At 55.3% G+C, this 27970-nt stretch overlaps 1 protein-coding gene across 10 annotated transcripts in view; it reads left to right on the forward strand.

The window, feature by feature from the left end:
- The window catches only part of DAB2IP (DAB2 interacting protein), a 421910-nt gene that overhangs the window by 386551 nt on the left and 7389 nt on the right, over positions 1-27970 (forward strand). For 8 of the 10 annotated variants that reach the window (XR_012648388.1, XM_075015746.1, XM_075015751.1 and 5 more), the window contains 8 exons: positions 2893-3037; positions 8519-8755; positions 12881-13082; positions 14164-14342; positions 16717-17590; positions 20207-20359; positions 25779-25981; positions 27435-27522. Coding sequence is in view for 9 of the 10 variants with exons in the window: in XM_075015746.1 (XP_074871847.1) it covers positions 2893-3037; positions 8519-8755; positions 12881-13082; positions 14164-14342; positions 16717-17590; positions 20207-20359; positions 25779-25981; positions 27435-27522 (2081 nt within the window). In the remaining variant the exon portion in view is untranslated. The remainder of the gene's footprint in view (positions 1-2892; positions 3038-8518; positions 8756-12880; positions 13083-14163; positions 14343-16716; positions 17591-20206; positions 20360-25778; positions 25982-27434; positions 27523-27970) is intronic. The other 2 variants (XM_075015743.1, XM_075015745.1) reach the window with 2 other exon arrangements.

Below are 27970 nucleotides of genomic sequence, written 5' to 3' on the forward strand. Positions count from 1 at the left end.
AGCAGATCCCTGGGCACAGGGCAGCAGCCAGGGCTGTGGGTGCAGGGTCGGGAGAGGAGTCCCAGGCGCTGGACAGGCAGTGTGAGGACCCTGGGTGTGGTGTTGCAAATGGGACCACATAAAAACTGAGGGGAGCTGCCGCACCCCGAGCTCCCACACCTGTCTGTGGAGACACCTCAGTGTCACTGCTGAGTGACCTAACCATTAACCTGCTTTCAGAGGGGAAAGCAAATTTCTGCTTGAAATTGTGTTGTGCCCTGTGTCCGCTATCATAGTATGTGCTCCCCATGCGTGCCTGCCCCGTGTCACCCAGGCTTGTGGAGCCTTCCTCCCCAAGAGCAAGCCCGCGGTCCCGATCTGACCTCGCCGGTGCTCGTTACCGCACTGACGGGTCAGATCAGAGCTCACCAGTTTGAGTTGTGGCTGTTACGTTCCACGCTGTGTCACAAAGCCTCCAGGAGAATGATAATTATGGCTTCTGCTTCAGAGCAACAGCTGATTGTCTGTGGAAGGTCAGGTCACGTCCCACGTGAGCAGCACAGCACAATGGTTGGTGTAGTGGGGGTTGCTGTGGATTGCCTTACTCTGAGGCAGAATCTGCTGAACTCAGCCAGAGACATGATCAAGGGCTCGCTGGGTCCATTGTCAGGCCTCATGCACGTTCGTACCCTGTCCCTGTCTATCCAGCTGTTCGTTCCTTTCTAATTTCCTAGCGAGAGCCTGGCAACAGAGTCACATAACATTAGCAGGGAGGTGACTGTTAATGCCAAAAAGTGGAAGTCCCAGATTAAAATAGTAGAGATCAGGACAAAGAATTTTCAGGCCATTTCAATCTGACCGGCCAACCTCAGGAGAGTGAAAAAGGGATATTGTTTGTTTCTATTGACTAATGATGTCTGGCTGAAGCCAAGTCAGAAAGAAGATTACCTTTAAAAAGGCTCCAAAGTCAGGAGATTAACGAAGGGCTAGAATTTCCAGGGCTGGAATGCACATATTCCCCCAGCCCCAGGCTGGTGTCAGGGAACGCTGCAGCAGCTGTTCAGGGAAGCAGGGTGTTGGTAGATATTTCCATCTTTGTGTGCAGGGTAACACCTGCCCACTGCCTGCATGAAAACTGTGCAGTATCGGAAGGGATGGGGCAGGATAAACACACAGGCATCCCCTGGAGCAAACAGAGGTCCCAAAAACTGGCTGGCCAGCTGAGCGGGAAATACACTGCCCACGCTCGCTGGTAGATCATTACAATAGAAGGGAGAGATCGCAGGACAGAGCTGGCCAAGCCATTGTCGGATGTGCAAACGGGTTGTGAAACCGAACCTCTTCCCAGAACTCACGCTGGTTCATTGTGTAAACCCATCTGCACTGTGCAGGAGCAGACCCCGGAGCACACAGCTGCTAGCACAGGTGGTTCTCCTGGGACAGCGAGCCCAACCAGATGCCTCCTTCCCAGGGAGCTTTGCTCCGTCCACATTGGCCGCCAGTCCTGCACAGCCTGCGGATGGAGAGAAGCAGACAAATCCTGCCTGGGTCTCCATTAGGGTCCTTCCCCTGTGTCCCCACCATGTCACCTGGGACTGTCCTGCGTGCTAGCTGGGCCAGAGGGGCTGACTCTCCCACTGCCTCGCACTTTCTGCCTGCTGCTGCCCATGTGCAAAATGAGGGTAAAACACCCCCCCGTGGAAATGGCACACGCTGGCCACTGTACGCAAGGGGCAAATGGTGCACGTGAGGGAGGGGGACTCAGGCCTGTAGTGTGTCGCACGGGGATGTGCAGTGAGTGATACGCTGACAAACGGGAGCGAAGGGAAAGGAGGAGAGTCCTGCCCTGTCAAATCGCTCTGGGAGGAGGGGGCTCCGGTGACACCCTGGCTGCCAGTGGAGCCCCCGGGAGTGCCCTGGCCAAACGAGCACCGTCCTGCAGGAAATTAGGGCCGGTTGCTCCCTAGGAAAGTTGTCTTTTGGGAGTTGCAGTGTAACGGTCTGGGGGCGGGGCCAGGGCTCCCGCTCATTTTGTCCATCCACAGGCAGAATATATTTTATGTGCACTGAAGTGTTGGCGGCTGCGCCACCAATAGGAGCACAGGCTGCGCACTGTGGGTGGCTGGGGGTGCTCTGCTGGAGGCCAGCCTAGCGACCAGCTTACAGGGAACCCTGGACAGGTCCCTGGCACTGAGGAATAGCACTCACCACGCCAGGTGTCAGACCCTTTCCTCCCGGATCGCTTGTGTTGCTCTGTAAACGAGTATCAGAGAGGGAGCCGAGTTAGTCTGTATCTTCAAAACCAGCAACTAGTCCTGTGGCCCCTTCTAGACTAACAGATATTTCGGAGCATGAGCTTCCGTGGGCAAAGACCCGCTTCGTCAGACGAAAGCTCATGCTCCAAAACATCTGTTAGTCTAGAAGGGGCCACAGGACTTCTTGCTGTTTCTGTAAACAAAGAATTCCTGACAAAAACAAAACGTCTGGAGAAATACGTCTCAGAGAGCTGGAGGGGACCTTGGAAGGTCATGGAGTCCAGTCACCTGCCCTCTTGGCAGAACCAAGCACCATCCCCCCCTTTTTTTAAATCTATTTGCCCCAGATCCCTAAATGGCCCCCTCAAGGATTGACCTCCCAACCCTGGGTTTAGCAGGCCAGTCATCAAAGCACCGAACTATCCCTCTCCCTGCTCAGAACAGTGGGTCTGAATCCGCAGACACCTTACAGGCTCTTTGACAGGAGGGAGGAGAAACCTCAGGGATAGGTTTGGGATCCCTTCTCTTGCGTTATGGTCCCACTCTTCATCACCCTCCTGACAGGCCAGGGCTCGGATTAAACCCTTACCCACTGGGGCTTGTGAGCCTTTCTACCTTGCCACCAAAGATCATCGCTGTCTGTCTGTCTGTCTTGTAGGGGAGTTCATCAAAGCTCTGTACGAATCAGATGAGAATTGTGAGGTGGACCCCAGTAAGTGCTCATCTTCAGACCTTCCTGAACATCAGAGCAACCTGAAAATGTGCTGTGAGCTGGCCTTCTGCAAAATCATCAATTCTTACTGGTCAGTATCCCAACCGCCCTCCTCACCCTGCTTGTGCTTCTCCGGGACTGCTCTAGGTGGGGACGGTACCGTCGCAGCGCTCGGGCTGTTTTGCATTGTCCTTTCTTCTAGTGATGAAAGGCAGCTATGCACAGAGCCCTGGAGGTGGCAGATGCCCTCAGTGGTTGCTGGGAGTGGTAGTTCTCCTTTTCAGCTGGGAGGCTGACCTGGGACACCAGCCCATCGGGGAGTGAAGTATCCAAATGAGCAGAAGCAGGACCTTTGGGATGCTGTGTAGGGAGGCAGAAGGTAATTTCACTTCTTCCTTCCATGTGCACACTGCAAACATTCACCGCTGCTTATTGGGCACCCTGGGGTCTTGCAGGGGAGAGAATGAGGGTGGGCCTGGCTGTAAAAAGGTGCCCGTTTTGCAGCAACCGGTGCATTGCAAAAACTTGCTTCACTTCAGGAAAATTCATATTTTTTCTCCATGGGGAAAATCCTGTTTTGCCCAGCTCTGTGTGCCCCCTGTCTGCTCAGGGGTGGAATCTGCCCTCCTCCGCAGGGTCCTCAGTGGGAGAACAGGACAAGTTGTTCCATGAAACGAGGCGGCAGCATGGCATTGCTTTTAATGTCTTTCCCATGGGGAGGCGAGTGGCGTCCCTTCATTTGGTGATTCTTCTCTAGCATTTTTAGTGGCAGCCAGGGCTGATGCCCAGGGTGATACACATGTAACCCGCACACCTATGTGTGGTTAACTCCTTTGTAGTGGTACGTAGAGCACCTCACACGGAAAGAGTAAGTGTCCTCTATAGCCTAAGCTGACAGCCACGTGGTCTTTAGCTCAGGCTGTAGAGGTGCCTGACGTGAGCTCCAGAGGTCCCACATTTGAGGTTGCTTGTGGGCAGTTACACATGCACATGCAACTGGGCAAGGGCAGGTGAGCAAGGAACCAAGATACACCATTCCCCATGAGACCTGAGCTTAGCAGGTGGGACCCCACCGCTGCTAATCAGACCTGAAGTTGGGCCAATGCACGCACCGATTCCCACCGGAACCCCTAACCACCCGTTCAGAGACTGCAGGCTAAAACCAAGTGCGGCATTGTGTTGCTCTTTGTCGTATCCTCCCCTGGGCTCGCTCCTGCTCCCGTCAGGACTGGAGATCACCTCAATCTTGTCCGTCTCTGCTCCTGTCAGAAGTCACATGAGCGGAGGAGTCCTCGGCGTAGCAGGTGGAGCTGAAGGTACTAACCGTGCCCTTAAGGAAGCAGCACTGACGTGGGAGGTGCTTGGGCTGCAGGACACAGAGATGACAATGGTCATTGCCCTGTTTCTCTCTCTCGAGCACCCGGTGGCTCAGTGTCGTGCAGGCTAGTAGAGGAGCCTCTTGCTCTGCCTCCGCAGCAGCTTGGGACAGCAGCCAGGGAGGTTCTCACTGCACGTGCACGGGGCTCCCGCCTGGAATCCCAGGCCGTGCTTGGCAGCAGCTTCTCAGCTAGGAAGTGACAGGCCCACGGCATTCGGAGGGCTGGTTGGACCCAGCTTGGGCAGACAAACACTGAGGGCCTGTGCTGGTCTCAGCTGGCTTCACAGGGATTCAGTTTGTGGTGGTGCTTTTCTATACAAAGTGGTTTCTGGTATTCAGAGCACAAAACTAGGAGCCACAACTCCTTGGGGCCTGTCCATGGTGCCCCACAAAGGAAAAAGAGTTGGACTTGGGCTCTTCGATGGTGCTGTGGTAGATAGAGCAGGGCCTGAGCGAGCTCCTGCCTTCATTTCTGGCCCTCCTTTTCTATGTGTGAGAGATTTGGGTCCTGGTGACATCACCCAACTGGCAAATGAAAGCTGAGCAAATAGAAAACGTTTTTCTCAGACCACTTCAGTCCCTGGGTTTTTATTAATGCTGGTTTAATATGAATGATCGTGATCCTTTTGGAGAAAGGAAGTTCTGCTAAAGATTCATCTCGCAGCCCTTCCGTTAGGGTGTGAAAAATCTGACTGGATGTTCTCCCAGGAGATCCTATAGGCCCTTCGGCAAGTCCAGCAAGGAATACAGTTGCTGTTTCCCAGGGACAGAACAAGCACCAAATACATCCTCACTTCAGACCTCCTTTCTCTACCCTGGAGAAGCAAAAAGGGCAGATGCATTTCTAAGCAGCCTTCCTGTGGGCCGGTTGAACCACTCTCATGGCCATGGGAATCGCACTTTTCTGCTTCACTCAGTGACTCTTGGTGTCTCCAGTCACTGGCAAATCACAGCTGAAAGGAGGCAGCGATGCAGATTATTGTTGTGTGAATTCATTTCTGGCTAAAAATAACTGAGGTGCCACTAAAGGTCAGTGTAAAAATAGATTAGAAAAGAGATGCGCAGATGTCAGCGGGGAGATGGGTCCCTTCAGGAAGAGGCTGAAGCAGCCGGGATGCTGTATTCAGGGCCTCGATGTTTACTGATTCCTGAGGAAGAATTGAGATGATGATGATGATGAGTGTTTTGGATTGGCCGAGGAACCCTGATAGGCAAAGATCGTCCTTTAAAGTAGAGCGGCAGAGGCTGCAGACGGAGCTGCTGCAGAGGGAGGAAAGCAGCTTACAATAACTGAAAATTGGTACAATTATGATATGATTTGGACATCTGGAAAGTTTCACTGTAAGCAGAATTTCAGCTGGCGGAAGCTCGTTACGGGGCTGTTGGGTAAATTATGGAGCCCTCCATGGCATAAAGCCCTGCTAACCAAATTCCAGCTCTCATTACGCAATTAAACTTCTATAGGCTCTCAGATTCTCTCCCTGCCCTTCCTGTTACTGCGTGCTGCTGTCGCATACATTTTAAAGGGGGTATTTTCAGTAACTCTCTAACTTGTCCCGATTGTTGAACCCTTCACTTGCTTAAAGGGTTCCCCTCTTACTCGGCAGCAAGTGCCCAGGAAGTAAAGGAATTTTGCCCATTTATGGGGATTAAGCTAGTGCCAGAAGAGGAGGATTTAGCCAAGCGATGTAACTTGGCCCCTTCGATTTGGACGGCCGGGGTAAGGAATCTGCAGGGGCACTGGAGTTTTAGAGGCAGTGTTGGAAGCTGATCTCTGCCATAGGCAGCTTTCTGCCAAGGCCATTTTTTTTATGTGTGCAGCCTCTGTGGAGTCCACATGGCCATAAATTACCTGTTGTTCTCCTTCGGGGCCATCAGCATTTCAGAGTTGGACAAACAGAGTAGTATTAAGAAAATGGGGAGGAGGGAGCGAGCTGGGGACAGAGAGGCAGGCTGGGAAGGGAAGAGACATAGAGATGAAACAGACAGAGTCTGCCGACAGCTGCTCTTCCGCTCAGCGTGTCCACCTGATCCCTTCCTAGCTAAGGGGAATGGTGGAGCTGTTGAGTAGCCCCCGGATACCTGCTGGTCAGAGCAAGGCTGTGCTGGTGCCTGGTGTGGAAGGAAAGGGGGTATTGATCTCAGGAGTGAAGGGGGCTGTGTAGGGTGGGGAGATGCGTGGTGGAGAGCCAGACAGGACCCGGTCATTCCCTGAGCAGAGAAAAATGAAACATCCCAAATGTGCTGAACAGGCCGGGCTCTGACCCAGGTTCCCTCCACCCTGGCCGCTTGTGCCGATGGGCAGGAGAAATTCCAGGGCCGTCCGGCTGATGAGCAGAGGGCTCCTGGCCAGGTTCTGTGTTTCTGTCGGTGTTGCACGTCCCCACATGCCTCGGGGTGCATAAAACGTGTTCTGCATGTGGAGGAAAAGTTCCATGTGTGCATGGGAAAGATTAGAGGGTGCATTGATCCCTACTCCCCAGCCCACTCTGCCAGGGTGGGACGGGGAAGCTGAAGCTACCCATCCAATGAGAGTGGCAGCCATCTGATGTGGAGTACCCTCCCTGCCCTGCGCTGGGGTCTCAGTGCGGGGCATGGGGGCAGGACAGTTTGGCTTTTCCAGGCCCTGATGAGCGCGTGCTCGGCCTAGCCAAACAGAGTGGTTAGTGGCCACGGAAGGACAGAAGCTGTTGCCTCTTGCTGTCGACATAGCTTGTCCCCAGCCAAGGACCTGGGACGCTTCCCTCTGAGCTGGTTGCTCGCTAACAGGTGGTGCTTGCAAACCCTGGGGGGCTGCTCCTTCCACCCAGGGGCTTGGGCTGGTTTGCTTTTAAACAAAGAGCCTGCTCCGACGCAGGGCAGCTTCCTGTGGGGCGTGGCCAGGGCAGCTGTGCAGACCCATTGTCCAGCCTCTCCCCTCTGGTCCGGTGCCTGTATCCAGCTGAGTAAATAAACCAGGCTGGGAACAGGATAAGGCAGGAAGCTGGCAGTGGGGAGGGGAGAAGGAGAACCGGGTGAAAGAGGCGTTGGTGATAACTGCCCTCCTGCCCGGGGAGCCAGAAGTCACATGTTGATCCCAAGTGCATTTGCCTGGGATTCAGGATGAATGAGGTGGAGTCTGTCCTGAGTTACACTGGTGTAAACCAGGAGTAACTTCAGTGCCTTCCAAGCAGTTCCTCTGGATTTACACCAGTCTCCTAGAGCAGAATTGGATCCAAATGCCGGTGCATTAACTCCCTGTGCCACACCACTGCCCCCACCCTCTGCGCAGCGGGAGCAAGGGCCCTGCACGTAAGAGCATTGTGACGTCGCCTGATCCACTAGATTGTGTATGGCTGGGTGCCAAAACCCCTGAGGCTCAAATGGTGGCCCCACTGCTGCCTCCCTGTGTGCCTCTGGGGAAGTCCCTTCACCTCTGGGCCTGTTTCCACCCAGCAGAATGCGGCTGGGGATATTTCCCACCCATGCTGGGGAGACGGGAATGAGTCGATGGCTGGACAGTGTTGGGTCTTTGCCAGTGGGTCGGTTTACATTACGCTCCTCTCCTGGCAGTGACACCTTGCGGGCTCTGTTCCCAGGGCTCGGGCTCCAGTACAAGGCTCTCGTTTGGGTTTGTGGCCCAAGTTGGGAATGTTGCAGTCCCAGTACAAGCAGTTCTCGTGGCTGAAACGTAAAAAGCTGCAGTGATACTTTTTTTTCTTGTTAGGCCTTTGTAAATCCCATGGGAATGACACCTGAATGGAGCCCTGGGCCGGCTGCCAGGATCCCAGGAGGGATGTACCTGAAGGCTGTTACGAGCCTGCTCTTTCTGCACGTTTGGCTTCCAGCAGCTTCAGTGGGGCTAACTCTGCCTGCTGGATTAAGCTGTGTCTCTTGCATGTTCCAGAGGCAACCAGAACTCTTTGTGCGTAACCTGCTGGTTCAGTGAGGCCGCCTGTCCCCTTCTAGCGGCAGCTCCACAGAAGAGGATAAGGGCCAGTTATTGCTACGGGTTAATGGAGTTATTCTTTCAGCTCAGGAAACGGGGGCCTCTAATTGTAGGGCTGGAGGAGCAAGGATCACGCCCCCTGGAGAAACAGGTTGTTACACTCGGTTGTCTGACTTTCCCGTCAGGACTTGCCATCTGCTCCTGACTCTGAAATCAGAGACTCAGTTCCTAACTCTCCATTTACAACCCGGGGGTTCTCATTGCAGCGTCTTCCCGCGGGAACTCAAAGAGGTGTTTGCCTCCTGGAGACAAGAGTGCAGTAACCGCGGGCGGCCCGACATCAGCGAGCGACTCATCAGCGCCTCCTTGTTCCTCCGCTTCCTCTGCCCGGCCATCATGTCTCCCTCCCTCTTCAACCTGCTGCAGGAGTACCCCGATGACCGCACGGCACGCACGTTGACCCTCATCGCCAAGGTCACGCAGAACCTCGCCAACTTCGCCAAGTAAGTTGTGGGAAAGGCCTGGGGTTTGGTCTCAAAGGAAGTTGCAGTGCGGGCTCGTTGTATGCGGCGTGCGCGTTCACTGCCAGGCAGCCTGGACGAGAGCCAGCCTGTGTGGGCCGCAGCCAGCAGGGCCGGTGCCCGCATGGTCCAGGGGAGCATTGGCACCAATCTAGAAGGAAGCAGGAGCAGGGTCTGGGGAGAATGCCGTCCTTGGCCTCTCTGCAAAGGGGGCAGTCCGCAACATGGGTGATCCCCGGAGCTGGACCGAGGTCCAAGTTGCTACAGGTCGGCCACTGGGCAGTCACAGGTGGCCAAGCCTTGTGCAGAGGGACCTAGGGCCATTTTAGTCCCACCAAGGAGCGCTCAGGCAGCAAAGGCAGCTGTGTCCCGTGCTGCTAACTTCCTCTGCATTAGACCGGGGTGGGCAAGATACGGCTGCTGGGCCGGACGCAGCCCACCCCCATCCCATAGCCCCGCAGGAGCCTGGGGCTGGCTGCCGGCCTTCCATTCCGCCCATGCCACTCAAAGCAGCTGGCCGCAAGAGCCCTGTGCTCTCTGCCTGCTGCCAGCCCCCAGGGACGGGCTTCACATGCTGCTCCCACCCCCAGCACAATCTTGCAGCCTCCTTTGGTTGGAAACTGGCCAGTAGGAGCTGCCTAGGCCAGGCTTGTGGTGCAAGCAGCACACAAAATACCCCTGCCCCCCTCCACACACAACCCAGGGCTTGTTCCCAGAGAGCAGCCAGCTGCTTTGAGTGGCACGCAGGGGCGTAGCAGCCAGGGGGCTGCCTGAGGGTCCTGCTGGGCTGCTAGCCAGGAGCCACCCAGGTAAGTGCTTCCTGGCCACAGCCTGCACCTGGCACCCCACCTCCTCTGCCCCCCTCTGACTCCCCCACCCCAGGTCACACCCCAGACTCTCCGCACAAGGGCTCTGGCACCCATAGCCCCTCCCAGAGTCGGCACCCCAGTCCCCTGCCCCAGGTCACAACCCCTCCTGCACCCAGCATCCGTCCCAGAGCCTGCACCTTCTCCATTAACCTCATGGACGAATGCGGCCCATGACCCCTTCCCATATTCTTGGGGTGGTCCTGTCAAGGCTCACTGCCCACCCGTGGGCCAGACAGACTTCCAGAGGCTCTTGCTGCTTCCTTTCTCCCAGGTGGAGCCGTCCCGCCCCCAGGACGAGGTGGGGCAGCCGCCCCAAGCCCCACGGCAGCCGCCCCACCTGTGCTATGGACGGGAGGGGGAGCGTTGCCTGGGGCAGGGGGAGTGCCAGGCAGCAGCAGCAGCCGCCAGAGGGATCGCCTCCCCGCCCCCGCCCCCTCGCTCACACACAGTGCTCCGCCACGGCCTCCCAGCCCGCTGAGCCCTGCTTCTCCGTGGGCAGCTGCGTGGACCGGAAGGGCGCAGTGGAGCACCGTGTGGTGAGCGCGCAGGGGCGCGGGGAGGTGATCCTGGGTGGCTGCTGCTGCCAGGAGCTCCCCGTGCCCTGCCCTAGGGAATCCCTGGCCAGGCTGGTGCGGAGCAGGGAAGGGTCGGGGCCCACGTGTCTGGGCATTGCTCCAGGCCCCACCCTGTCTTGGGACGGCCCTCTTCCCACATCCCCCCAGGAAACCCCTGGCCTGACCTGTTCCGAGGAGGCCAATGCCTCTGGCCAGACCCCGGCTGGGAAGGACCATTTGATTCTCCAAACCAGCTGCTCGGCCTTTCCTGAGCAGGTCGACGTCCCGTTCTCAGCACAGGGAGAGGCAGCTCAGGCCAAAGTGGAATCTCCCAGTGCTGCAATATGCCAGGTACAGCCGCACCTAATGCCCCACGACTGCCAGGCTGGATGGGAGCAAAGCGCATGAACTCGTCCCAGTCCCAGCAGAGGCATCACATGGGCCAGCCCCCCAATGGCTGTTACCAGCAGCAGCTGCAGGGTCACGGATCACCCCAGTAGTTACAATGAACTCCTCTGAGTTGGGAGGGGAGGGTGTGTGAGGAGGGGAGGGGAGCTGTCGGGTTCTCTCTAAGCCCAGTCAGCTGCTCAGACAAAGGAAGAGATTTCTGAAAATCTTCCCAGTGGCTCCAGTGAAAACTTTGAGCTGCTTATCCTGAGCTCTGATAAGAGAACCATGAGTTCCTGGAAATGTGAACCAACAGCCTCAGTCTAAAGCTGCTTAGCTTTGCCAGCCAATTGAATACACATGCCCATGGCCACGAGATGTGCAGGTGTGTTACTCTCGGGGACGGAAAGTGAGCCTCCATATTTCTGACCAATCCTTAACTCAGAGGGTTTCCAAGTTTCTGTCCCTTGCAAGAAAAGCTCTTTAACTCAGCCAGCGTTAGTCAAGCCTGAGAAATCAAGCTGAGCTCGCCTGCAGCCAGCTGATTTCCTCCCCCAGCGAGTCCCCACATCCTGGTCTGTGAGCCCTGATATAGAAGAGGCTCCATCATACTGTAAATAAGACATTTAACTTCGGATGAAGACTTGATGACATGGGGGGCAGTGAGGGGGGCAGAGTGTCCAGCCAACATGAACTGGCTGCAAAAGAGAATTGAGAAGAAGCTCCAGGGTCCCCATGAGCTGGAGTTACAGGACCACAGAGGCTGCCCAGTTGGGGAACTGAACTGAGTGCTTAGGAACACGAGGCGCAGCTTGTGCTAGCAGAAGGGACACCTAGTCCCCTGTGCATGGCCGTGCTTCAGTCCTGAGCTGCCTCTCGTCAGTCATCCTTCCAGCGGCCTAGCACCACCCCGCTCCCACCTCTAAAAGCACCAGGTCCCTGCCTACCCCACTGACTCTGCCTTGCAAGGTCTTGCAGCCGCTCCCTTGGCTGACCCTGGGGAGCATGCGAGAGTCCAGCATGAGGGGATAAGGCTGCAGATTTCTGCCACCGCTTTGCGAAGTCACCTGCCCTCAGCGCTCTGCAGCAGGACTGCCCTGATAGCATCAGGCCTTGCTTGGAGTGCTGTGCCCACTCCCCACCCTTCGCCCCTGTTCTGTCCCCCTTGTCTTGCCATCAGCACGTCGGAGCTCGACGCAGGTTCTCCTGCCAGACACGGCCTTGCCTTGCAAGCCGTCATGCGTAGGGACAGAGGCCGTCTCTGCCCCCGACAGCGGAGATGCTGGCAGGCGGGCGGCTGTGAGTGATGTTATTCGTGCACGGGGCTGGAGCTCTGCCCCGGGCCGTCGCTCCACTCATGACGGAGGGATTCAGGGGCTGGGAGTGAGCACTGCACATTAGCGGCCACTTGGTGGTGATCCTCCCGGGGGTGGTCTCAGGCCAGCGCACAGTCTAGCAGCTGGAGGGACAGGCTGGCCTGTTGGCATTGGGTCCTGAGCATGTGCTAGACATAGGCAGGCCCAAGGCAGGGTTTGGATGTGCACAGAGACGGCCCAATGCAGCAAGCTCAGTGCTGGCCTCTAGCTACAAGGATGCCCAGTGGGGAGGGGGGCTGGGAAGGAGGCGTGGGGTCAAAGACCCTGCAAAGGGTGACTCCAGCATGGGCCACACTTCAGACCTGGAGGTGAAGGAGGTGGAGAAATGGCCTGTGGGTCCTGACCCATCGCTCTTCTCTGGCTTCCACTTAGTGCCAGGGGCTCGTCTGCTAAAATCCAGTTAGGAGCCACTGCGTATCAGAGACACACCCTTGCACTGGGGCTGTACCCGCCCTCCAGCGAGATGGGGCCCGGTAACACACAGGGCTTCCGTCTCCACATCACGCAGGCTGCTGGGGGCAGAGGCAGTTGCCCTGGGCCTGGCGCAGTGGCTGGAGCTCCACGCGCCTTTAAAGTGCCACGGAACCATGGCTGCAAGGGAGTGAGGAGGACCAGCTGAAAGCTGACTGCCCTTAGCTCTGCCCCTTCCACTATTGGCCCCGCCCCTTCCGGGGCGTGGAGGTGGGGCCCCGTCCGCTGGGGCCCACAGCAGCTGTTGGCACTGCTCGCCTCGCACCTTGAGCTGCTCCTGCAGGGCTGGACGTGACCTGAACATGTGTGTGATCTAAGGTATGGGGTTAAGATGCAAGTTTGCTTAATAGAAATCTGGTGCTCCAGTTCCTCCCTGTGCTGCTTCCAGCTGGTTATTTGTGCACAGTTAGCCACTGGTGCTGGCTGAGATTCCTGTGCCTGTCTTGATAGGTTTGGCAGCAAAGAGGAGTACATGTCCTTTATGAATCAGTTTCTGGAGCACGAGTGGACTAACATGCAGCGATTTCTATTGGAGATTTCCAATCCAGAAACTATCTCGAACACAGCTGGCTTTGAAGGTTACATCGACCTGGGCCGGGAGTTGTCCACATTACACTCGCTACTGTGGGAGGTCATCTCGCAGCTCGAGCAGGTACTGCTGGGGAGTTGGTGAAGCCAGTTTAGGGGGGGCGTTACCCTTCGATCAGACGCTTCCAGGGAGTGCAAGGGGTGAGCGGGAGTTTACAGAGCACCACACTACACAGCCGTCCCTCGCCAAACACCTCCAAGAAAGGCGTCTGCCAGCTGTCAGGAGGAGATGACTGGGTAGCAGGAGCTCTGCAGTCCAGCAGTAGTTCGCACTTCTGTAGCCTGGCGCATGTCTGTCTAACCCTCACAACCCCCCATGAGGCCACTAAGAAAATTCTCTCTCTTGCCCAGTGGGGAAGCTAAGGCAGAAAGGGAGCAGAACGTGGGAGCTGCTGGTTGCCAGTCCCGTGCACAGAGCACAAGTGCCGTGCCCTGGGAAGGAAGAGAACTTGTCCCCTGGCATCTGCTAGTTTCACTTTAAAAGAGAAACAGTTTTAGTTAATGGTCTCCATCTAGAGTGGACTTAGGCTGCTTCTACACGTGCCAACTCCCGTTGGAGGTGGCCTGGTAAGGAGGCAATTTGAAGCAGGCTAATGAGTTGCTAACATGCACATTCAACACCTCATTAGCATAATGGCAGCCGTGCGAACAAACTTTGAATTGCAGACTGACAGTGTAGATGGGGGCTGCTTTGAAACAAGCGCCCCACTTCGACATTCCCTTACTCCCACAGAACGAGATCGGAGAAAGGGAATGTCCAAGTGGGGTGTTTATTTGGAAGCTGCCCCCATCTACACTGTCAATCAGCACTTCAAAATTCGTGCAGCCGCCATTATACTAATGAGGGGCTGAATATGCACGGTAGCGCCTCGTTAGCCTGCTTCGGATTGCCTCCTTACCCTGGCACCTCCGACGGGAGGTGGCACGTGTAGAAGCAGCCTTAGCCACACTTGCTCTTTTCTGAGTATGGGCTCTGTTGTTCTTCGTCTGTCACCCCCGTCCACGAGTGAGCACGGCTCACCCCTACTCCTGCTGAGCAACCGAGGAAATGAACAGTGCCAAGAGAGACCCCAAAACAATTGGCCAGGGTTCTCTCCCTTAGGCAGCACGCAGCCAGTCACATTTCTGAACCCGTTTCTCCCCAGGGCACTGTCACAAAACTCGGGCCCCTGCCTCGGATCCTGAGAGACGTGAACACGGCGCTCAGCAGCCCAGCGTGCGTGCAGGTCTCCATCACAGCCGACCATACCGCATCGACTCCTAACGCTGGCAACAGCATCTCGGCTGGACTGCAGAAAATGGTGATAGAGAACGACTTACCGGGGTAAGAGCAAGCATCACCACGCCCGGAAATAGGACATAATCCGTCAGCACCTGGCGGATTGCACACAGAGCCGGGTAAAGCTAGGGGTGGCTGGGACTTTGCCAGACTTAATCGTGGAAATACACTACTCTCCTTCTTCCAGCTGTGAGTGTGGGAGGAGGCCTGATCCTGAAACTGTCTGAGTGCGTGCGTACGCACCCAAGTGCAGGCACAAAGGGGGGTCACCAGCAAAATCAGTGGGATTCTGTGAATGCAAATGGGCAGGATCAGGCCCATCCCCCTTGTAAAGCACTGGAGTGGTGCTGAATACCATTCGGTCCAAATCACTGGTTGCTTCCTTAGCTGTCGCCTCCACTTCGGGCGCTTACTTCTGGGCTTTTTCAGGCTGTGCTGCCTCATTTTTATTTCCTTTTGTTACATCTGCAGAACCACTGTCTGTTTCTCATGAGCAATAACCCACAGACCTGGTGCCCGAACGTGCTCTTCTTGGCTTAATTATTGCGGAATTTGGTTCCTGGTGCCGAATAGCTGCTTGTGCAGCAGATCGCTAATGCTGATTCGGTTTCTGTTTGCTGAAGATGCAGCGAAACACGCCCCCCAGCACTCCCTCCCACGAAAACCCTCCACAAGTAAAACAGATTAAAGAGGAGCTACAGCTTTCTGAGCCAGCTAATTCGGAGGGAGAGACAAGAGGGAGCTGGACTTGCTCTGTAACCAGAGCTTTCCCCTTTAATGCTGTGGTGCACAGAGGAGGACGGCGCTTCATATTTTGTACAAAGGAGAATTTCTCAGCACAAAATGCCCGGGCCCAAACACTTCCTTGCAAATGAAGCCTGGCATATTCATATGAAACTGCTGCGAAGCCCTAGCCTTATCTACCAGCAGTCCAGCAGTCTGTCCGTGTCCTGGAGGATAGGGGATGAGGCCTCTGCCTTTGCTTGGAAAGCCACAGTCCAAGTTGTTGCTAGTTGCTGGCTTTTTCATTTGTCTTAGCCTAGTGCTGAGAAGCCCCAGGACAGAACCAAAAGATGATCTGGTGCAGAGAATTTACAGTCTGGCTACGGTTACGCTAGCAAGTTTTGCCGACAAAACCCCGGTTTTGTCAACAAAAGTCCTGGAGCGTGCACACACAAAATGGGATTTGTCAACAGTACCTCGACAAAACACAACACTTCTGCCAGCAGCATTCTGCCTCCAAGCTCTGAGGCAGAGCGCTGCTGTCAACAGACTGTCAACAAGAAAGCTGAGTGCCTGGTCTGCGGGGGCCTTCTCTCGCCAGACTGGGCATCCAGAACAACGGGCAGCTCTGTCTGCTGTGCTTCCAGGTGCCTGTTTTGTTGAGAGAGCAGCTGGGCAGTTCAGCTGCCTCATCGACAGAGCAGAGCCCTCTCCCAATTGGCTCTTGCGTGTGGCTGCACTGTCAGCAGAAGTTTTGTCGGGCAATCTCTCCCGGTGGTGATGTCTGTTGACAGAGCGCTGGGGCATGACTGTAGCCTCTCAATACAAGATGAGAGCGCACCAGGAAACAGAGACAGTATTGGTCAGCATGTTTGTGTTGATGATACAAAGCAACCACAGATTAGACGCATCTGCCTGTACCTCTTAGTCACTCCCATATACAGCTGATCTCTACTCATACACATGTAACACCCATCCTTCCCCCTCTTCTCATCCTTCCCTCACTTTTGTGTGTGTGTGTGTGTACAGTCACACCCTTACACACACATCAAAACATCCAACCTCGCTGCCTCTTCCTGCCAGAGACGCCAGGCTGTTGAAACCAAACCTTTTTGGCAAGGAAGGGGCTACATGAACAAATTCCCTGGCTTGAGAAACGCTTGGAATTCTTTGTTTGGAAATTGCCAACGCGTTCTGTTCTGATGCGCTCAGAACTAAAAGTCTGGAATTGTCTCTTCGTCCCAACTTTTCGTTTTGCAGTGGAAGCGAAATGCAGAGTTTTAAAGCAAGTCAAAATCAAAAAATGGGACAGAACTGCTGCAAGCTGTACTGATTTATTTTTCATGAGAATTTTTGAATATTTGAACTTTTGCCATCATTGTGGATGGGTTTTTTTTGTGGTGTTTTGTTTTGGTTTTGTGCTCTAAATATTTCCCAGTGCAGGATCACTATTTTCTGCCCCAGTCAAGCCCTAATTCATTTTTCCCAGCAGAGTCGTGCTGTGACCGAGCTCTGTACACACACTCATGTACCTCCTGGTGGGTTGGTTGGTTTGCTCCATTTTACATCACTGGACCAGGCTGATTTTCCTACCTGTTTCTTTTTGCTGATGACTCTTCCCTGCTATAGTGTAGCATTCACAGCTCTTGTTTTTTCTTCTCCTTTCCCCTTCCTTTATGCATTTATTTCCCCGCAGTCTGATAGATTTCACACGCTTACCGTCTCCAACCCCTGAAAACAAGGACTTGTTTTTTGTCACAAGGTCCACTGGGGCGCAGCCCTCACCCGCCCGAAGCTCCAGCTATTCGGAGGCCAATGAGCCCGACGTGCAGATGTCCAATGGGAGCAAGAGTTTGTCTATGGTGGACTTGCAGGACAATCGGATTTTGGACAATGAGGCGAATGCACCTGGGGCTGTGGATTCCCTCAACGACAGTCAGTCATCTGTTGGGCAGTTACCGGGTGTATGGACCGCACGAACTCAGCAGAACAACGTGACAGGCATGGCCACGGTGCGCAGGGCGGGCCAGACCCCCACCACCCCCAACACCGAGAGCGCGCCAGGCAGGCCCCAGCTGTTAGCACCGCTGTCCTTCCAGAACCCAGTGTACCAGATGGCTGCCGGCCTCCCACTGTCCCCGCGGGGCTTGGCGGACTCCGGCTCCGAGTGCCACAGCTCCCTGAGCTCTCACAGCAACAGCGAGGAGCTGGCGGCCAGCAAGCACGGCTTCGGCAACCCCGCTGGGAGCGAGGACTTCAGCCGGCGGCCGGGGGAGCTGGCCCGCCGGCAGCTCTCGCTGACGGAAAAAGGAGGCCAGCCCACCGTGCCCCGGCAGAACAGCGCCGGCCCCCAGAGGCGAATAGACCAGCCGCCCCCTCCTCCGCCACCCGCCGCCAGGGGCAGGACGCCGCCCTCGCTGCTCAACACGATGCAGTACCAACGGCCGTCCAGCGGGAGCATGATGTCCTCCTCCCCCGACTGGCCGGGCAGCGGGGCCCGCCTCCGGCAGCAGTCTTCCTCCTCCAAGGGCGACAGCCCGGAGCTGAAGCAGCGCACCGCGCACAAGCAGGTAAGTGCCGGGTGGCGCAGAGCCAGCCCTGGGGGTGGAAGGGACATGGGTGGGGCTCAGGTTAGGCCGGGACTTTTCTCCCCATCCAGTCTGCAGCAGGCTGGCGCAGAGTCGCTGCCAGGCCACGCTGGCACAGCCGGGGGCCGGGCCTTGGCTCCTGCCTGAAGCCCAGCCCTGAGCCGGAGCCTGTCCTGCTGGGGGGCTCTTATATTTTCGCAGTGGAGAGGGCAACTGCGTTACAGCCTCTCCTCCGTTCCGCTCCGCCATCCTGTCACGCCTTCGCCTCCCCACGCAAGCTGCTCATCCCATGCCACTCTCAGTCCAGCGCCATCTCATGCCCTCGGATCCAGACCTGAGCACCGCCTAGTAAGAGGCTCCGTCCGGCTGCCGCTGTTTCGCTCCGGACATGGGGCGCATGGACACTCCCAGGCCTGTTAGTTCTCTCTTTCTGAGTCTCTGCTAGATGCTGTTATGGCAGGGGAGGGTGGGCAAAGGGGAAAGATGGGGCAGTCCAGCAAAACCAGCAGAGCTGAAATTCCCTCCTGCGTACATTGGGCACCAGCTCTAGACCAGAGAGTCGCCCTGCTTTGCCCCCAGGCACCTCGGGCACCTCGAGTTTGGCTGGCCTGGGGAAATCATTTTCCTATGGCTGTTTTTCAAGAACTAGTCCCATAGGAAAAGCAGCACAACGAGGATTTCTGATGTTCAGATGAAGGTTTAGAAAAGAAAGGAACATCCCAAAAGAAAAACAAAACAAAAAAACCCTGCGGCTTCCTGAGGACCATCCACTCCATCTCGCTCCGGACCCAGCGTAACGGCCCCCGTACATCAGCACACCTGACACCAAGTGACAGGCAGGCGTACGTAATGGCTGCTCTTCTTGGAGGACTCTGCAGAGCCTTTTGTCAGCGCTGGCTGAGAAGAGCCCTGTTGTCAGTCGGTGCAGGGCTGTTCCATGGAGGGCGTGTTGGTCTGTAACAAGCCAGCCAAGTAGCAACATTTATGTCATGGGATCGACGCTCGTTACGCGGGGAAGGCAGAGAGGGCCATAAAGTGCTCAAGGTTCTGCTCTGGAAGGGGGTCTGCTCTGGATCGGTTCTGCTGCGGGGAACAGGTGGTGCCTGATAGCCCTTTACAAAGCTCCAGCCAGTTTGTGTTCAAACATCCTGTCTCCCTGCAGGGCTCCACCTTTCATTTCCCAGGCCAGACCCAGTTCTGAATCCACTGAGCTCAGGCCTTTGTGTCACTTGGGGAGGCGGACACTCAGCAGGGGAGCAGGCCCTACTCACGAGGGGCTGACCCCCATTTTATCAGCCCTCAAACATCTACTCTTGTGCTGAAAAGAACCACAGAGACAATTCCCTCCAGCTCTCGTGACCGCGCCCTTGAGAGGCCTGCATCCTTTGCTGTGCCAGGGTCACAGTCCCCAGTCCAGAGGTGGCCCACCAGGCAGGAAGCCAGACTCCGAGAGCCATTTGCGGCAGGGGACAATCCAGGGGCTGAGTCGGAAACTTAAGGTTCAGAGTTCCCTGGAGGGGGCAGCAGCAACAACATCAGTGTGACTGTTCCATCCCCACTGATCCATCAAGGAATCACCTGGCTCGAGGCCTTTTCCTAAATGCTTCTCTGAAGAATTCGTCTCCATCCAGGGCATTCCAGCTCAGAGCGAGGGACGTGTTCTCACCACCACCACTGCCACCACCACTGCCAGGGGCAGGAGGGTAGAGCAAGTCCCTGCCATGTCTAGGTTTTCCACTTGTGTCCCTTTGGTGCATTCCCCTGAACTCACAGTGTTCAGCCTGAGAAGTCATTGACTGCAATTTGTAGCCAGTTGTGATGGAGGGAAAACTAGCTAGAGACCCAGTTCCTGGAGTTTATAATATGGGTGGAAAAGCTCTAGGCAATTTTATTTGCCTTTTGGGTTTACAGAGACCTTGCCCAGCCTGATTGGAACACGTGTCTTTCGTTTGCTGATGGTACATGACTGCATACAGGAGAACTTCTGGCAAGGAAATCCATTAATTGAAACTAATGAGTATCCCATTGTCTGAGCCACTGCAGCATTCAGAAATGCAGAGCCACCAGGCTGGTGGTCGCAGGGTCCCACCGGTGGCTGCTTGCCATGGAAGAACTTTGGCTTTGTCAAGAGGGCCCTGCTGTGTTGCAAATCTCATTTCGCTTTGTCAGCCTGTTTTGGGCTGTCATAGAATCTCTGCAGCAGGCGAAGAGGCATCTCAGCAAAGGAGGCGCTCCAGAGTTAAGTAACAGCTCTGCCCAAGGGCTGAGCAGACACAACCTGGCTGCCTTTTGCAGGACTTGATCTTGGCCTCTTAATATTCAGAGGATCCCTTTGAAGCCCAGTAAATGGCAGTGGATTTGTAGAGGGGCAGAACTGGGCCTACAAAGGCAACATGACATTAATAAGCTTAAATAAACGAGGTGCATTACCGGGTGGTGCCTTGCTCCCTCCCTGAGCCCTCTGTGACCCCTTTGTTTGCATTGGAGCAGTACTGGGGTCTTGGGCTTGGTTGGAAGGAAACTCTCTCTCTCTCTCTCGCTTCACCTCCATTTTTGTCACCGATTTTTCTTTTGTTATGGTTGTATGTTTCATTGTAGGCCCCTTCTCCTGTGAACCCCAATGCCCTGGACCGCACGGCCGCATGGCTTTTGAATATGAACATGCACTTTTTAGAAGATGAGAGCATTGACCCAGAGTCCAAGCACAGGGATAAGCTCAGGAGTAAGGACGAGCTCAGCCAAGCAGAAAAGGTAAAGCCCGGCTGGATTGCATCAAGCGGCTCAGTAGAGGGAGTTTCTGGAGGTGCCATGTGACCGAGCTGCACGGGGTGAGGCGGGGTCTGTAGGTGACGCGGCAGCCCTCTGGGGTTGTCCATCTTCTCAGGCCAGGAGAGGAGCGGAGGGTACACGAATGGCTGTGTGAAGCTAGTGGAGCCAGCGCTGTGTGTCAGTGCCCTGGCGCTGCTCCCCCGCCAGATACCCCAGTGCAGAGAAGGGGCCTTGCAAGGGCAGCTAAAGAACAGACAGGAATGGGCGAGGCAGGAAGTAGCAGGCAGCCCCCCTTAAGCAAGAGGAGCTTCAGTATTCAGGCTTGCAGAAGCCGTAATGACGTTGCAAGGGTGGGGGCCAGGTTCTGACCCCAGCGTGCAGCTGGTGCGACGCCCTTGGCTGTAACGAGGTTGCTGCGGGTCAATTCTGGTGTAACCGAGCCCAGAGACCAGTCCCTCTCCCCAGTGCCAGAGCTGACTCGAAGGCTGTCTCTCGTGCAGGAGTGGCAGGGGCGATTCCCAGCTCAAGTTGCCCGATGTGCTAGTGCTCCTGGAGCAAACTCCCTAAAAGAGCAGTGTGGCCGCAGGAGCACAGGGCCAGCGAGTGGCAGTGCAGGTGGGCTGCCCTGAGTCCCAGCCTGCCCAGTATTCGGCGCATGAGCCTGAGCCTCCACTCACTGCCACCTCTGCTACCACAATGGCGCTGCTGCCAGCAGCACATAGCTCAGCGGGACTGAGCGCGGGGATGTGCGCATGAGCTGGGGCTCACACCGCCAGCTCCCGGGGTAGAGCCGGCCCCTTGCTGCTGTGTTAAATCAGCGCACTCCAGCCACCCAACCCATGTCTCACATATGGTAACTTCACCCTCAAGCGCGTTTGTCCCACACACCAGAACTGTTGGTTGTAAGCAGCACTGGCGGGGGCCTGGTGGTCCCCGGGTATTCGAGAGACAAGGCAAGGTGGGAACCTCTCTCATCAGAGCATCTTTAGGGCCAAGCTTTGGGGCCCCCGCAGGAGAGTGTCCAATAAAAGCCATTTCCTCTCACTCTCATTTCACAAGAACCTTCTCCAGGCGTCTGGCCGATCAGAGCTTTCAGGTGACTCGAATGCCAGTTTGGGGGGGGTGTTTTTTTCTTTTTCAGGAAAACACCCAGAAGGTTCAGTTTTGGTTTGATCTGAACCAGACTTTTTCAGCCTTTTCCGTTCAGCCACTAAGTCCATTACTTGCTCAGCTCTACTCGTCCCTAGCTGTAGGCAGAGTGAGCTATTGCCTGGGTGTCCCCACCACCACCCAGCCCATCCTGAGAGAGGAGTCCAGCTTGCCTAGGAGAAGGTGAATGCATGGAGCTAGAAATCAAGCTGTCAGTGTTTGCAGAAGAGCCTGTAACTAAGGTCAGGTTACTAGGGGCAGGTTTCTTCAGTCACCTGGGAAGCACAAAGAGCTTATGTCATGTCTGGCTGGAGTTCCAGCACTTTTGTCTGGGACAGGGTAGCCTGTTGATGGCACCAGAACCTTCCTACCCAGCACAACAGGGCCAGTCAGTGTGGAAATCACATACCCTGGGGTTGGGGAGGGTTTTTTTCTTTTTAACTTGTGAGACGCACTCCTGGTAACCAAGCTCTGGAGGCGTGACGCTCACAAATGCTCATTCTGCTTCCCTTTTGGATGTGCTCCCCTGCCACCCCATGAGCCATTCGTTATCACCTGGAACTGTGACACAAACCCTCTGTTTGGGCAGCAGGGACGGTTCTGCTTCTGTAACGCTGACTTCTCTTGCTGATTTTTCTGGGGCTGGCTGTCATCAGTTAAACTTGGGCAAATGCTAACGCCTTCCAGGGGAGGGGCTGGGAAACACCTGGTGAAACTTCCCTTCGTTAAAAGGACAGGGAAAAAAAACCCAAGGGGTTTAAGAGTTTAACCCATTTTGTTAGTGGATTTTTCCCCCATTTCTTTAAAACGTGAAGAGATGTGCTGCAGGGCCCGTCGGAAAGCAGCTGGCGTGGGGAAGGGTCAGCCATAGCAGACTTCATTTTGAGACTGCTAAATCAGCGAGTGGGCAGAGCCTTTGGGATGAGTCCTGCAGGATCTCCAGAGGGGCGGGCAGGGGATTTCAGGTGCTCACTGGGACGTAGGCTGGTGCTCTGCGGTCAGAATGGCTGATGTAGCTGCTGCTAGAATTGGGCAGCAGAATAACATGAGTGAGGAGCCAGGCCTTGGAAGGACCATGCCACAAACCCTAATTTACACCCAAAATCTGCTATGACTAGGCAGGAGGCACGCCAGTTAGCAGATTCCATGAGCCACTTCCCCGCGGCTGGTCCCGAGGCTGCCTTTCACCGACGCCTCTCTCTGGCAGCCGGGGCTCGCCTTTTAACAGGTGTCCTGTCAGGTAAATTCCACTCTCCACAGCCAGAGAGATCACCTGCGGCAGGCTGAGGGCGGGACAGGCTGCTCCGGGCCCTCCTCCGGTCCTCATCCCACCCAGACCCCACGGGGGGAGGAGATGTGATAGCATTTCAGTCAATCGCATTCCCTGCCAAAATGCAGCCCCCGCCCGAGCCTGGTGTCTCATTCCCATGCAGCATCCTTTGTTACTTTGTCGTCATATCAGTCACTGGCATTAAAGTTCTTCATTAGCATAATCTCTCTCCCCATTACCGTAAGACTTGAATGGTAACCAACAATGAGACAAGTGTTCTAGAGACAGGAGCGACTCCCACGCTCTCCCGAGGCTTCTCCTGCTCTCCCTTGCGCTGCTCCTATGTTAAGTGTAGGGTAGGTATTTAATCTCTCTGTGTGTGAGTGACTCTGCCCTGTGCGCCGTATGGGTGTCAGCGTCTCCCCGTCTTCACCAGGTGCTGTGCGTGAACTGTGTCGTCTCCGTGACTGTGTCAAAACCCAAGTAAAGGAAAACCACAGTGATTCGGCACAGCTGCTTCCTGCCCTGGCAGGAGGCTCTGACAGGGCTTCCCCATCCCCGCCTGCCACCACCCTCACACTCGAGCTGCTCAGGAAAATATTCAGCAGGGTGAATTGCCACGCCACGTGGGTCAGTCTGCTGTCAGTGGAGCTAGGCTGATGGACACAGATAGACTCTGGTTCTTACCATCTCCAGTCAGTGAATAGGCTGGGCTCTCCCACCCCCCAGATCTGCCATCTGAGAAATGCTCCCCAGCCAGGGGCCCAGGGTGAGGTGTGAGTTAAAACACAAGAAATGCAGCCTGCCATTTTAATGCTCAGCGAGGCAAGGGACTTGCTGAGCTATTTTACAGCACCTTCTCTTTATTTAGGTTTTAAAACAAAAGGATAAATTGCCAGCGATTTAGCCACGATTTACTATATCGAAATCAAAACCCACTAGAGCCCTCTTAATTCATTATAGCCAGTAATACACTCAATAAGCTGCCTTAGCTCAGCTTTGAAAGTTTTCTGTCATTACTCAGGTATTACAGGGCCTCAGACTCTTAACAGCTCATCAAAATGGCAGGTTCCTGTTTGCTTATTAATCAGTGTTCACTTGGTCATGCTCAGGCACTCGGAAGCAATTGAGAAAAGTCCCTCCTTGCAAATAAAAATCTCTTTCCTATTGCACATCTAGGCACTGGAGTTTTCCTTTATCTAAGTCCATTGTGCTGAATACAATGTTACTGAGGTTTAAAAAATCCCCCAGTTTTTGAATTTGTTCATTACTTTTCTGTGACGCCTGTTTTATTTTATCAGAAACCCCTCTGAGTTCTTGGATGTGAAAAGCACAAGAGGTGGTGTTTTGGCTTCATGTGCAGCATCCTCTCCCAATGAGACCCAAGTGAAATTCAGGCTCTGCAGGATAAGCAAAAGTCCATTGGGTGCATTGATTAGCTAAAATCACAGCGACGTAAAAGCAACAATCTCCTATCAGTCCATGCCCAGGGCTAGCCCTTCTGCTCAGCTCAGTCCATCTCCCATTGACTCTAGTAGGAGTTGGCTCTAAGCCATGGGTTTGGCTTCAGAAGCAGCAGCTTCCTAAGGAAAATGCACATTAATAACAGCTTGGCCATAGACAATGAGCTGTTCAAGCCTTGTGTGGGTATCTGATGGTTGTTCATTAGGGCAGATCCCATAGGACTTGTTTGTAGCTCACGTGGTACGTGGCCAAATGTGGCTGTCATTTGCTGGCTGTGTGATGGCTCACATCCACTGAGTTTGCTGGCCTGAAGATGACAGGGATCAGCCTTGCAAAAACTCCCCCAAACAGCCTCCAAGGTGGATGGTAGAATTGGCTGTGGAGACTGCACTGCCCGTCTTCCTTTCCAGCCCAGTCCAAGTTGCTTGGACAGAGGCCAGTGCAGTGAATCCTGTATTGGTACTGCCTGTGCTGACCGTCAGTCCCCAGGCTGGCTAGCCCAGCACTTTGTATTGCAGCATTTCAAAAAAGCAAATAACTATTCAGTGTAGACGCTCCTGTTGCTGAGCGCTCACCCAATCAGCGTGGCCTCCCTGGGCTCCAGAGGTGTCTCTCAGTGACGCCCTCCATAGCTTCAGCTCCCCATCACCCCACAGGGCTGGGCTCACTCCCTTTTAAAAGGTCTGCAAGGTAGCTGCACCTGTGCAGAAAGTGGCTGGGTAGCAAAATAGAGCCCGTTTTGGGACTCAGCGTGTCCCACCAAACCCCAACCCAGTCACAGCCTGGATTTTGTGGGAATTGTGCCTGATTCATTCTGGGGCTGGCCCTAGGCTTGGAAGCTGGGTCCTTGGTGAGCGTGGCAGCTATGCTCTGATTATAGACTAAGGGTCTTGCTGCCCTTGTGCCCGTTCCTTGCTCCAGCAGGGATGGCTGTTAATATGCTATTGCTTGTGCTGCAGGGCTTTTGTTTTCTGCCCAGCAATTGCAAACATTTGCGCTGACATCCGGCCATCTTAACCTGGCTTTTCCTGGCAGGCCAGGCCAGCTGGCTGGATTCAGATGTAGGCACGTGCAGAATTCACCGGGCCCCTCCTTTCCTGACATATACCTGTCGAGCAGCTGCCTGAAGCCAGAACTCCCCCTGTAGTGCCTCACTGGCTGTGTCTAACCCTGCCCTGTTGTGCAACCTGAGCAGCTTCCCCCATCCATTTGCCATTCAGTCGAGCTAACTTGCCTCCTCATTTTAAGTTCCAAGTGATGCTAACCAGCCATTCTCTGCACCTGCAAGTGACCCGTCATCCCAGCAGAAGGGCAGCTCGGCCCCTCGTGCAGTCTGGAGGAGAAGATGGACGAGGAGGAGGTTTTGAGCAGCTGTTCACGGCTGCTCCCATGCGGGTTTGCAGATAGTTGAATGCGAGGAGATGGGCTTGGCTGGGTTACTCAAGAGTCTCAGTGGGGGAAAAACCCTAACAATAAACCTGCCTTGTGCTTTCTCCTCCTTGTCCCTCAATGCTGCAGTACCAGCAGGACCTGGTGGTGCTGCAGGACAAGCTCCGCATCTCCAACAAGAAGCTGGAGGAGTATGAGAACCGCTTCAAGTGCCAGGAGGAGACGACCCAGAAGCTGATGCTGGAGTACCAGGCCCGGCTGGAGGAGAGCGAGGAGCGGCTCCGCAGGCAGCAGGAAGATAAAGAGATCCAGATGAAGGGGATCATCAGCAGGTACAGGAGTCTAGGGGGAGGGGAGAGAAACCTGAACATGGGGAGGGACGCAGTACCCACGGCTTAACGTCCAAAGACAGATGATTGGCCCCGTGTCACAGAGTGTGGGGAGCACCAGGCCCTGACCCCATCCGCAGGCAGACGTGACTCTCACTCTGCAGGGAGAACAGAAGGTTTATTGGGCAACAGGGACACAGTCTGGAACAGACTTAGCACAGAAGCTAGCACCAGTCAGTACAATCCCTTTAGGGAGAGGGGCCCAGAGGGGGTCCCTGAGCCAGGGCTCTGGCCTCCTGCCTCCCTCTCCAGCCAGACCAGACTGCCCCTTCTCCAACTGCCCACTCCCAGTTCAGACCCTCCTCCCTCCCTTGTCCAGTTTCCTGGGGAAGAAAGGTGGCACCTGGTTGCCTGGGTTACAAAGACCGTGGAGGGCCATTGTGTATGTGTGAGAAGTCATCACGTCGAAACTCCCCTCACCACTACGACTGATGCTGTGCCTGGGGAAACGGAGGCACCCACCTGGCGTTACTATAGGGCAGCAGAAAACACATACAACCCAACGAGGGGAATAAAATCCTCACACCCCCACTCTGTCACAGCCTGCTCCCCATAGTGGAGTAAGAATTAGAGAGGAGCGTGAGCCAGGCTGATTCTGCATCTGTGCCTCGTTGGAGGCGGGTGTTTGAAGGACGTCCAGTGGGCTGTGCTGGACGAGGAGGTCACAGTGGTCACTGCTGGCCTTGGACACTCTGGCTCTGTAAACCCCTCCCATTCAGAGCAGGTAGTGGGTTTCCAAGCTAACCCTGCAACCAGGCGTGAAACCTCCAGCGAGTTCCTCTCTCAAGATTGCACTCTGCCGGGGTTTGGACTGACTGAATGTATCTCCAAGTGCACAGCTCTGAAGCCCATTAACTCTGGGCCAGGTCAGCCCTTAGCAAAGCCCCATGCCAGTCAAAGCTGTTGCAGTGCAAAATGCCCAGTAACTACAGCTCCACATTTTCAATCGACCCATGTTTCTTGGGGGGGCAGGGGAGGATAGTTCTGAAATCAGCACTGACCCCAGGTTACCAGAGAATCACATTGCTCAGGTGCAAGCAAGTCAGGGCAGCTTCGACCTTTCCAGTGGTTTCCATTCGCTGGCTCCAGCTGGAGAGGGATTACCAGCTGCTGGCCGAGTGCCAGGCTTTGGGGGATCTGAGAACGGTTTGCTAGTAGACACGCGTCCCCATTGCAAACTCACTACCTCACTGGCAGCCTCAGCCAGAGTGCCCAAGAAGCTGGACTGGCTCTGTCTACACTTCCAGGCAGGGCCCAGGCAAGCTGGCAGTGCCAGGACAGTAGTTGCCCCCTGCTGCCCATGTTCTACATGGCTGGACAGAGAGGGGTTCTGGTCTCTGGGGCTCTCAGCAGAAAGTAGCCAAGCTGAGGGTTTGCGTCTGGGTTCTGATGCCAGGTTGATGTCAGTGGAGGAGGAATTGAAGAAAGATCACGCGGAAATGCAAGCGGCCGTGGATTCCAAGCAGAAGATCATTGATGCACAGGTCAGTACCCTTTTAACAGCGAGGTGTAAAGCAGTCCTGGGATTGGGGGAATGAGCTGTAGAACCTGTTGGTGCTGTCCCAGCGGCTGCAGCGGACGCGGCACTAAACTGATGACGATCCAGGCTGCCGGTGAGATTTGAGCAGGGTGGTGCTGCCATCGGGGGTTTGCATTGTTTGGACCTTTCCCGTCCTGGCAGAAGACAGCAGGGGTGCAGGGCACCTGACACGGAGCCTGAGGAACTCTAGCACTCACTTCAGTGTCTCCTTAGAAGGGGCTCATCTAAGCCCAAAGCAGGAGAAGTCAGACAGTGCTGGAAGTCTCTCTCTGTCTGTCTAGTCCTCCATCAGGGCTGCCCAGACAGGACGACATCACCGCCTGCTGTTTGGGAGCTTCGATACTTGCCATCCCCTGACCGATGCAGCTAGGTCTCCAGGGGAGGAATCACGA

The sequence above is a fragment of the Carettochelys insculpta genome, chromosome 21, assembly GCF_033958435.1.
Source record: "Carettochelys insculpta isolate YL-2023 chromosome 21, ASM3395843v1, whole genome shotgun sequence".
In the NCBI taxonomy this organism is placed as follows: domain Eukaryota; kingdom Metazoa; phylum Chordata; order Testudines; family Carettochelyidae; genus Carettochelys; species Carettochelys insculpta.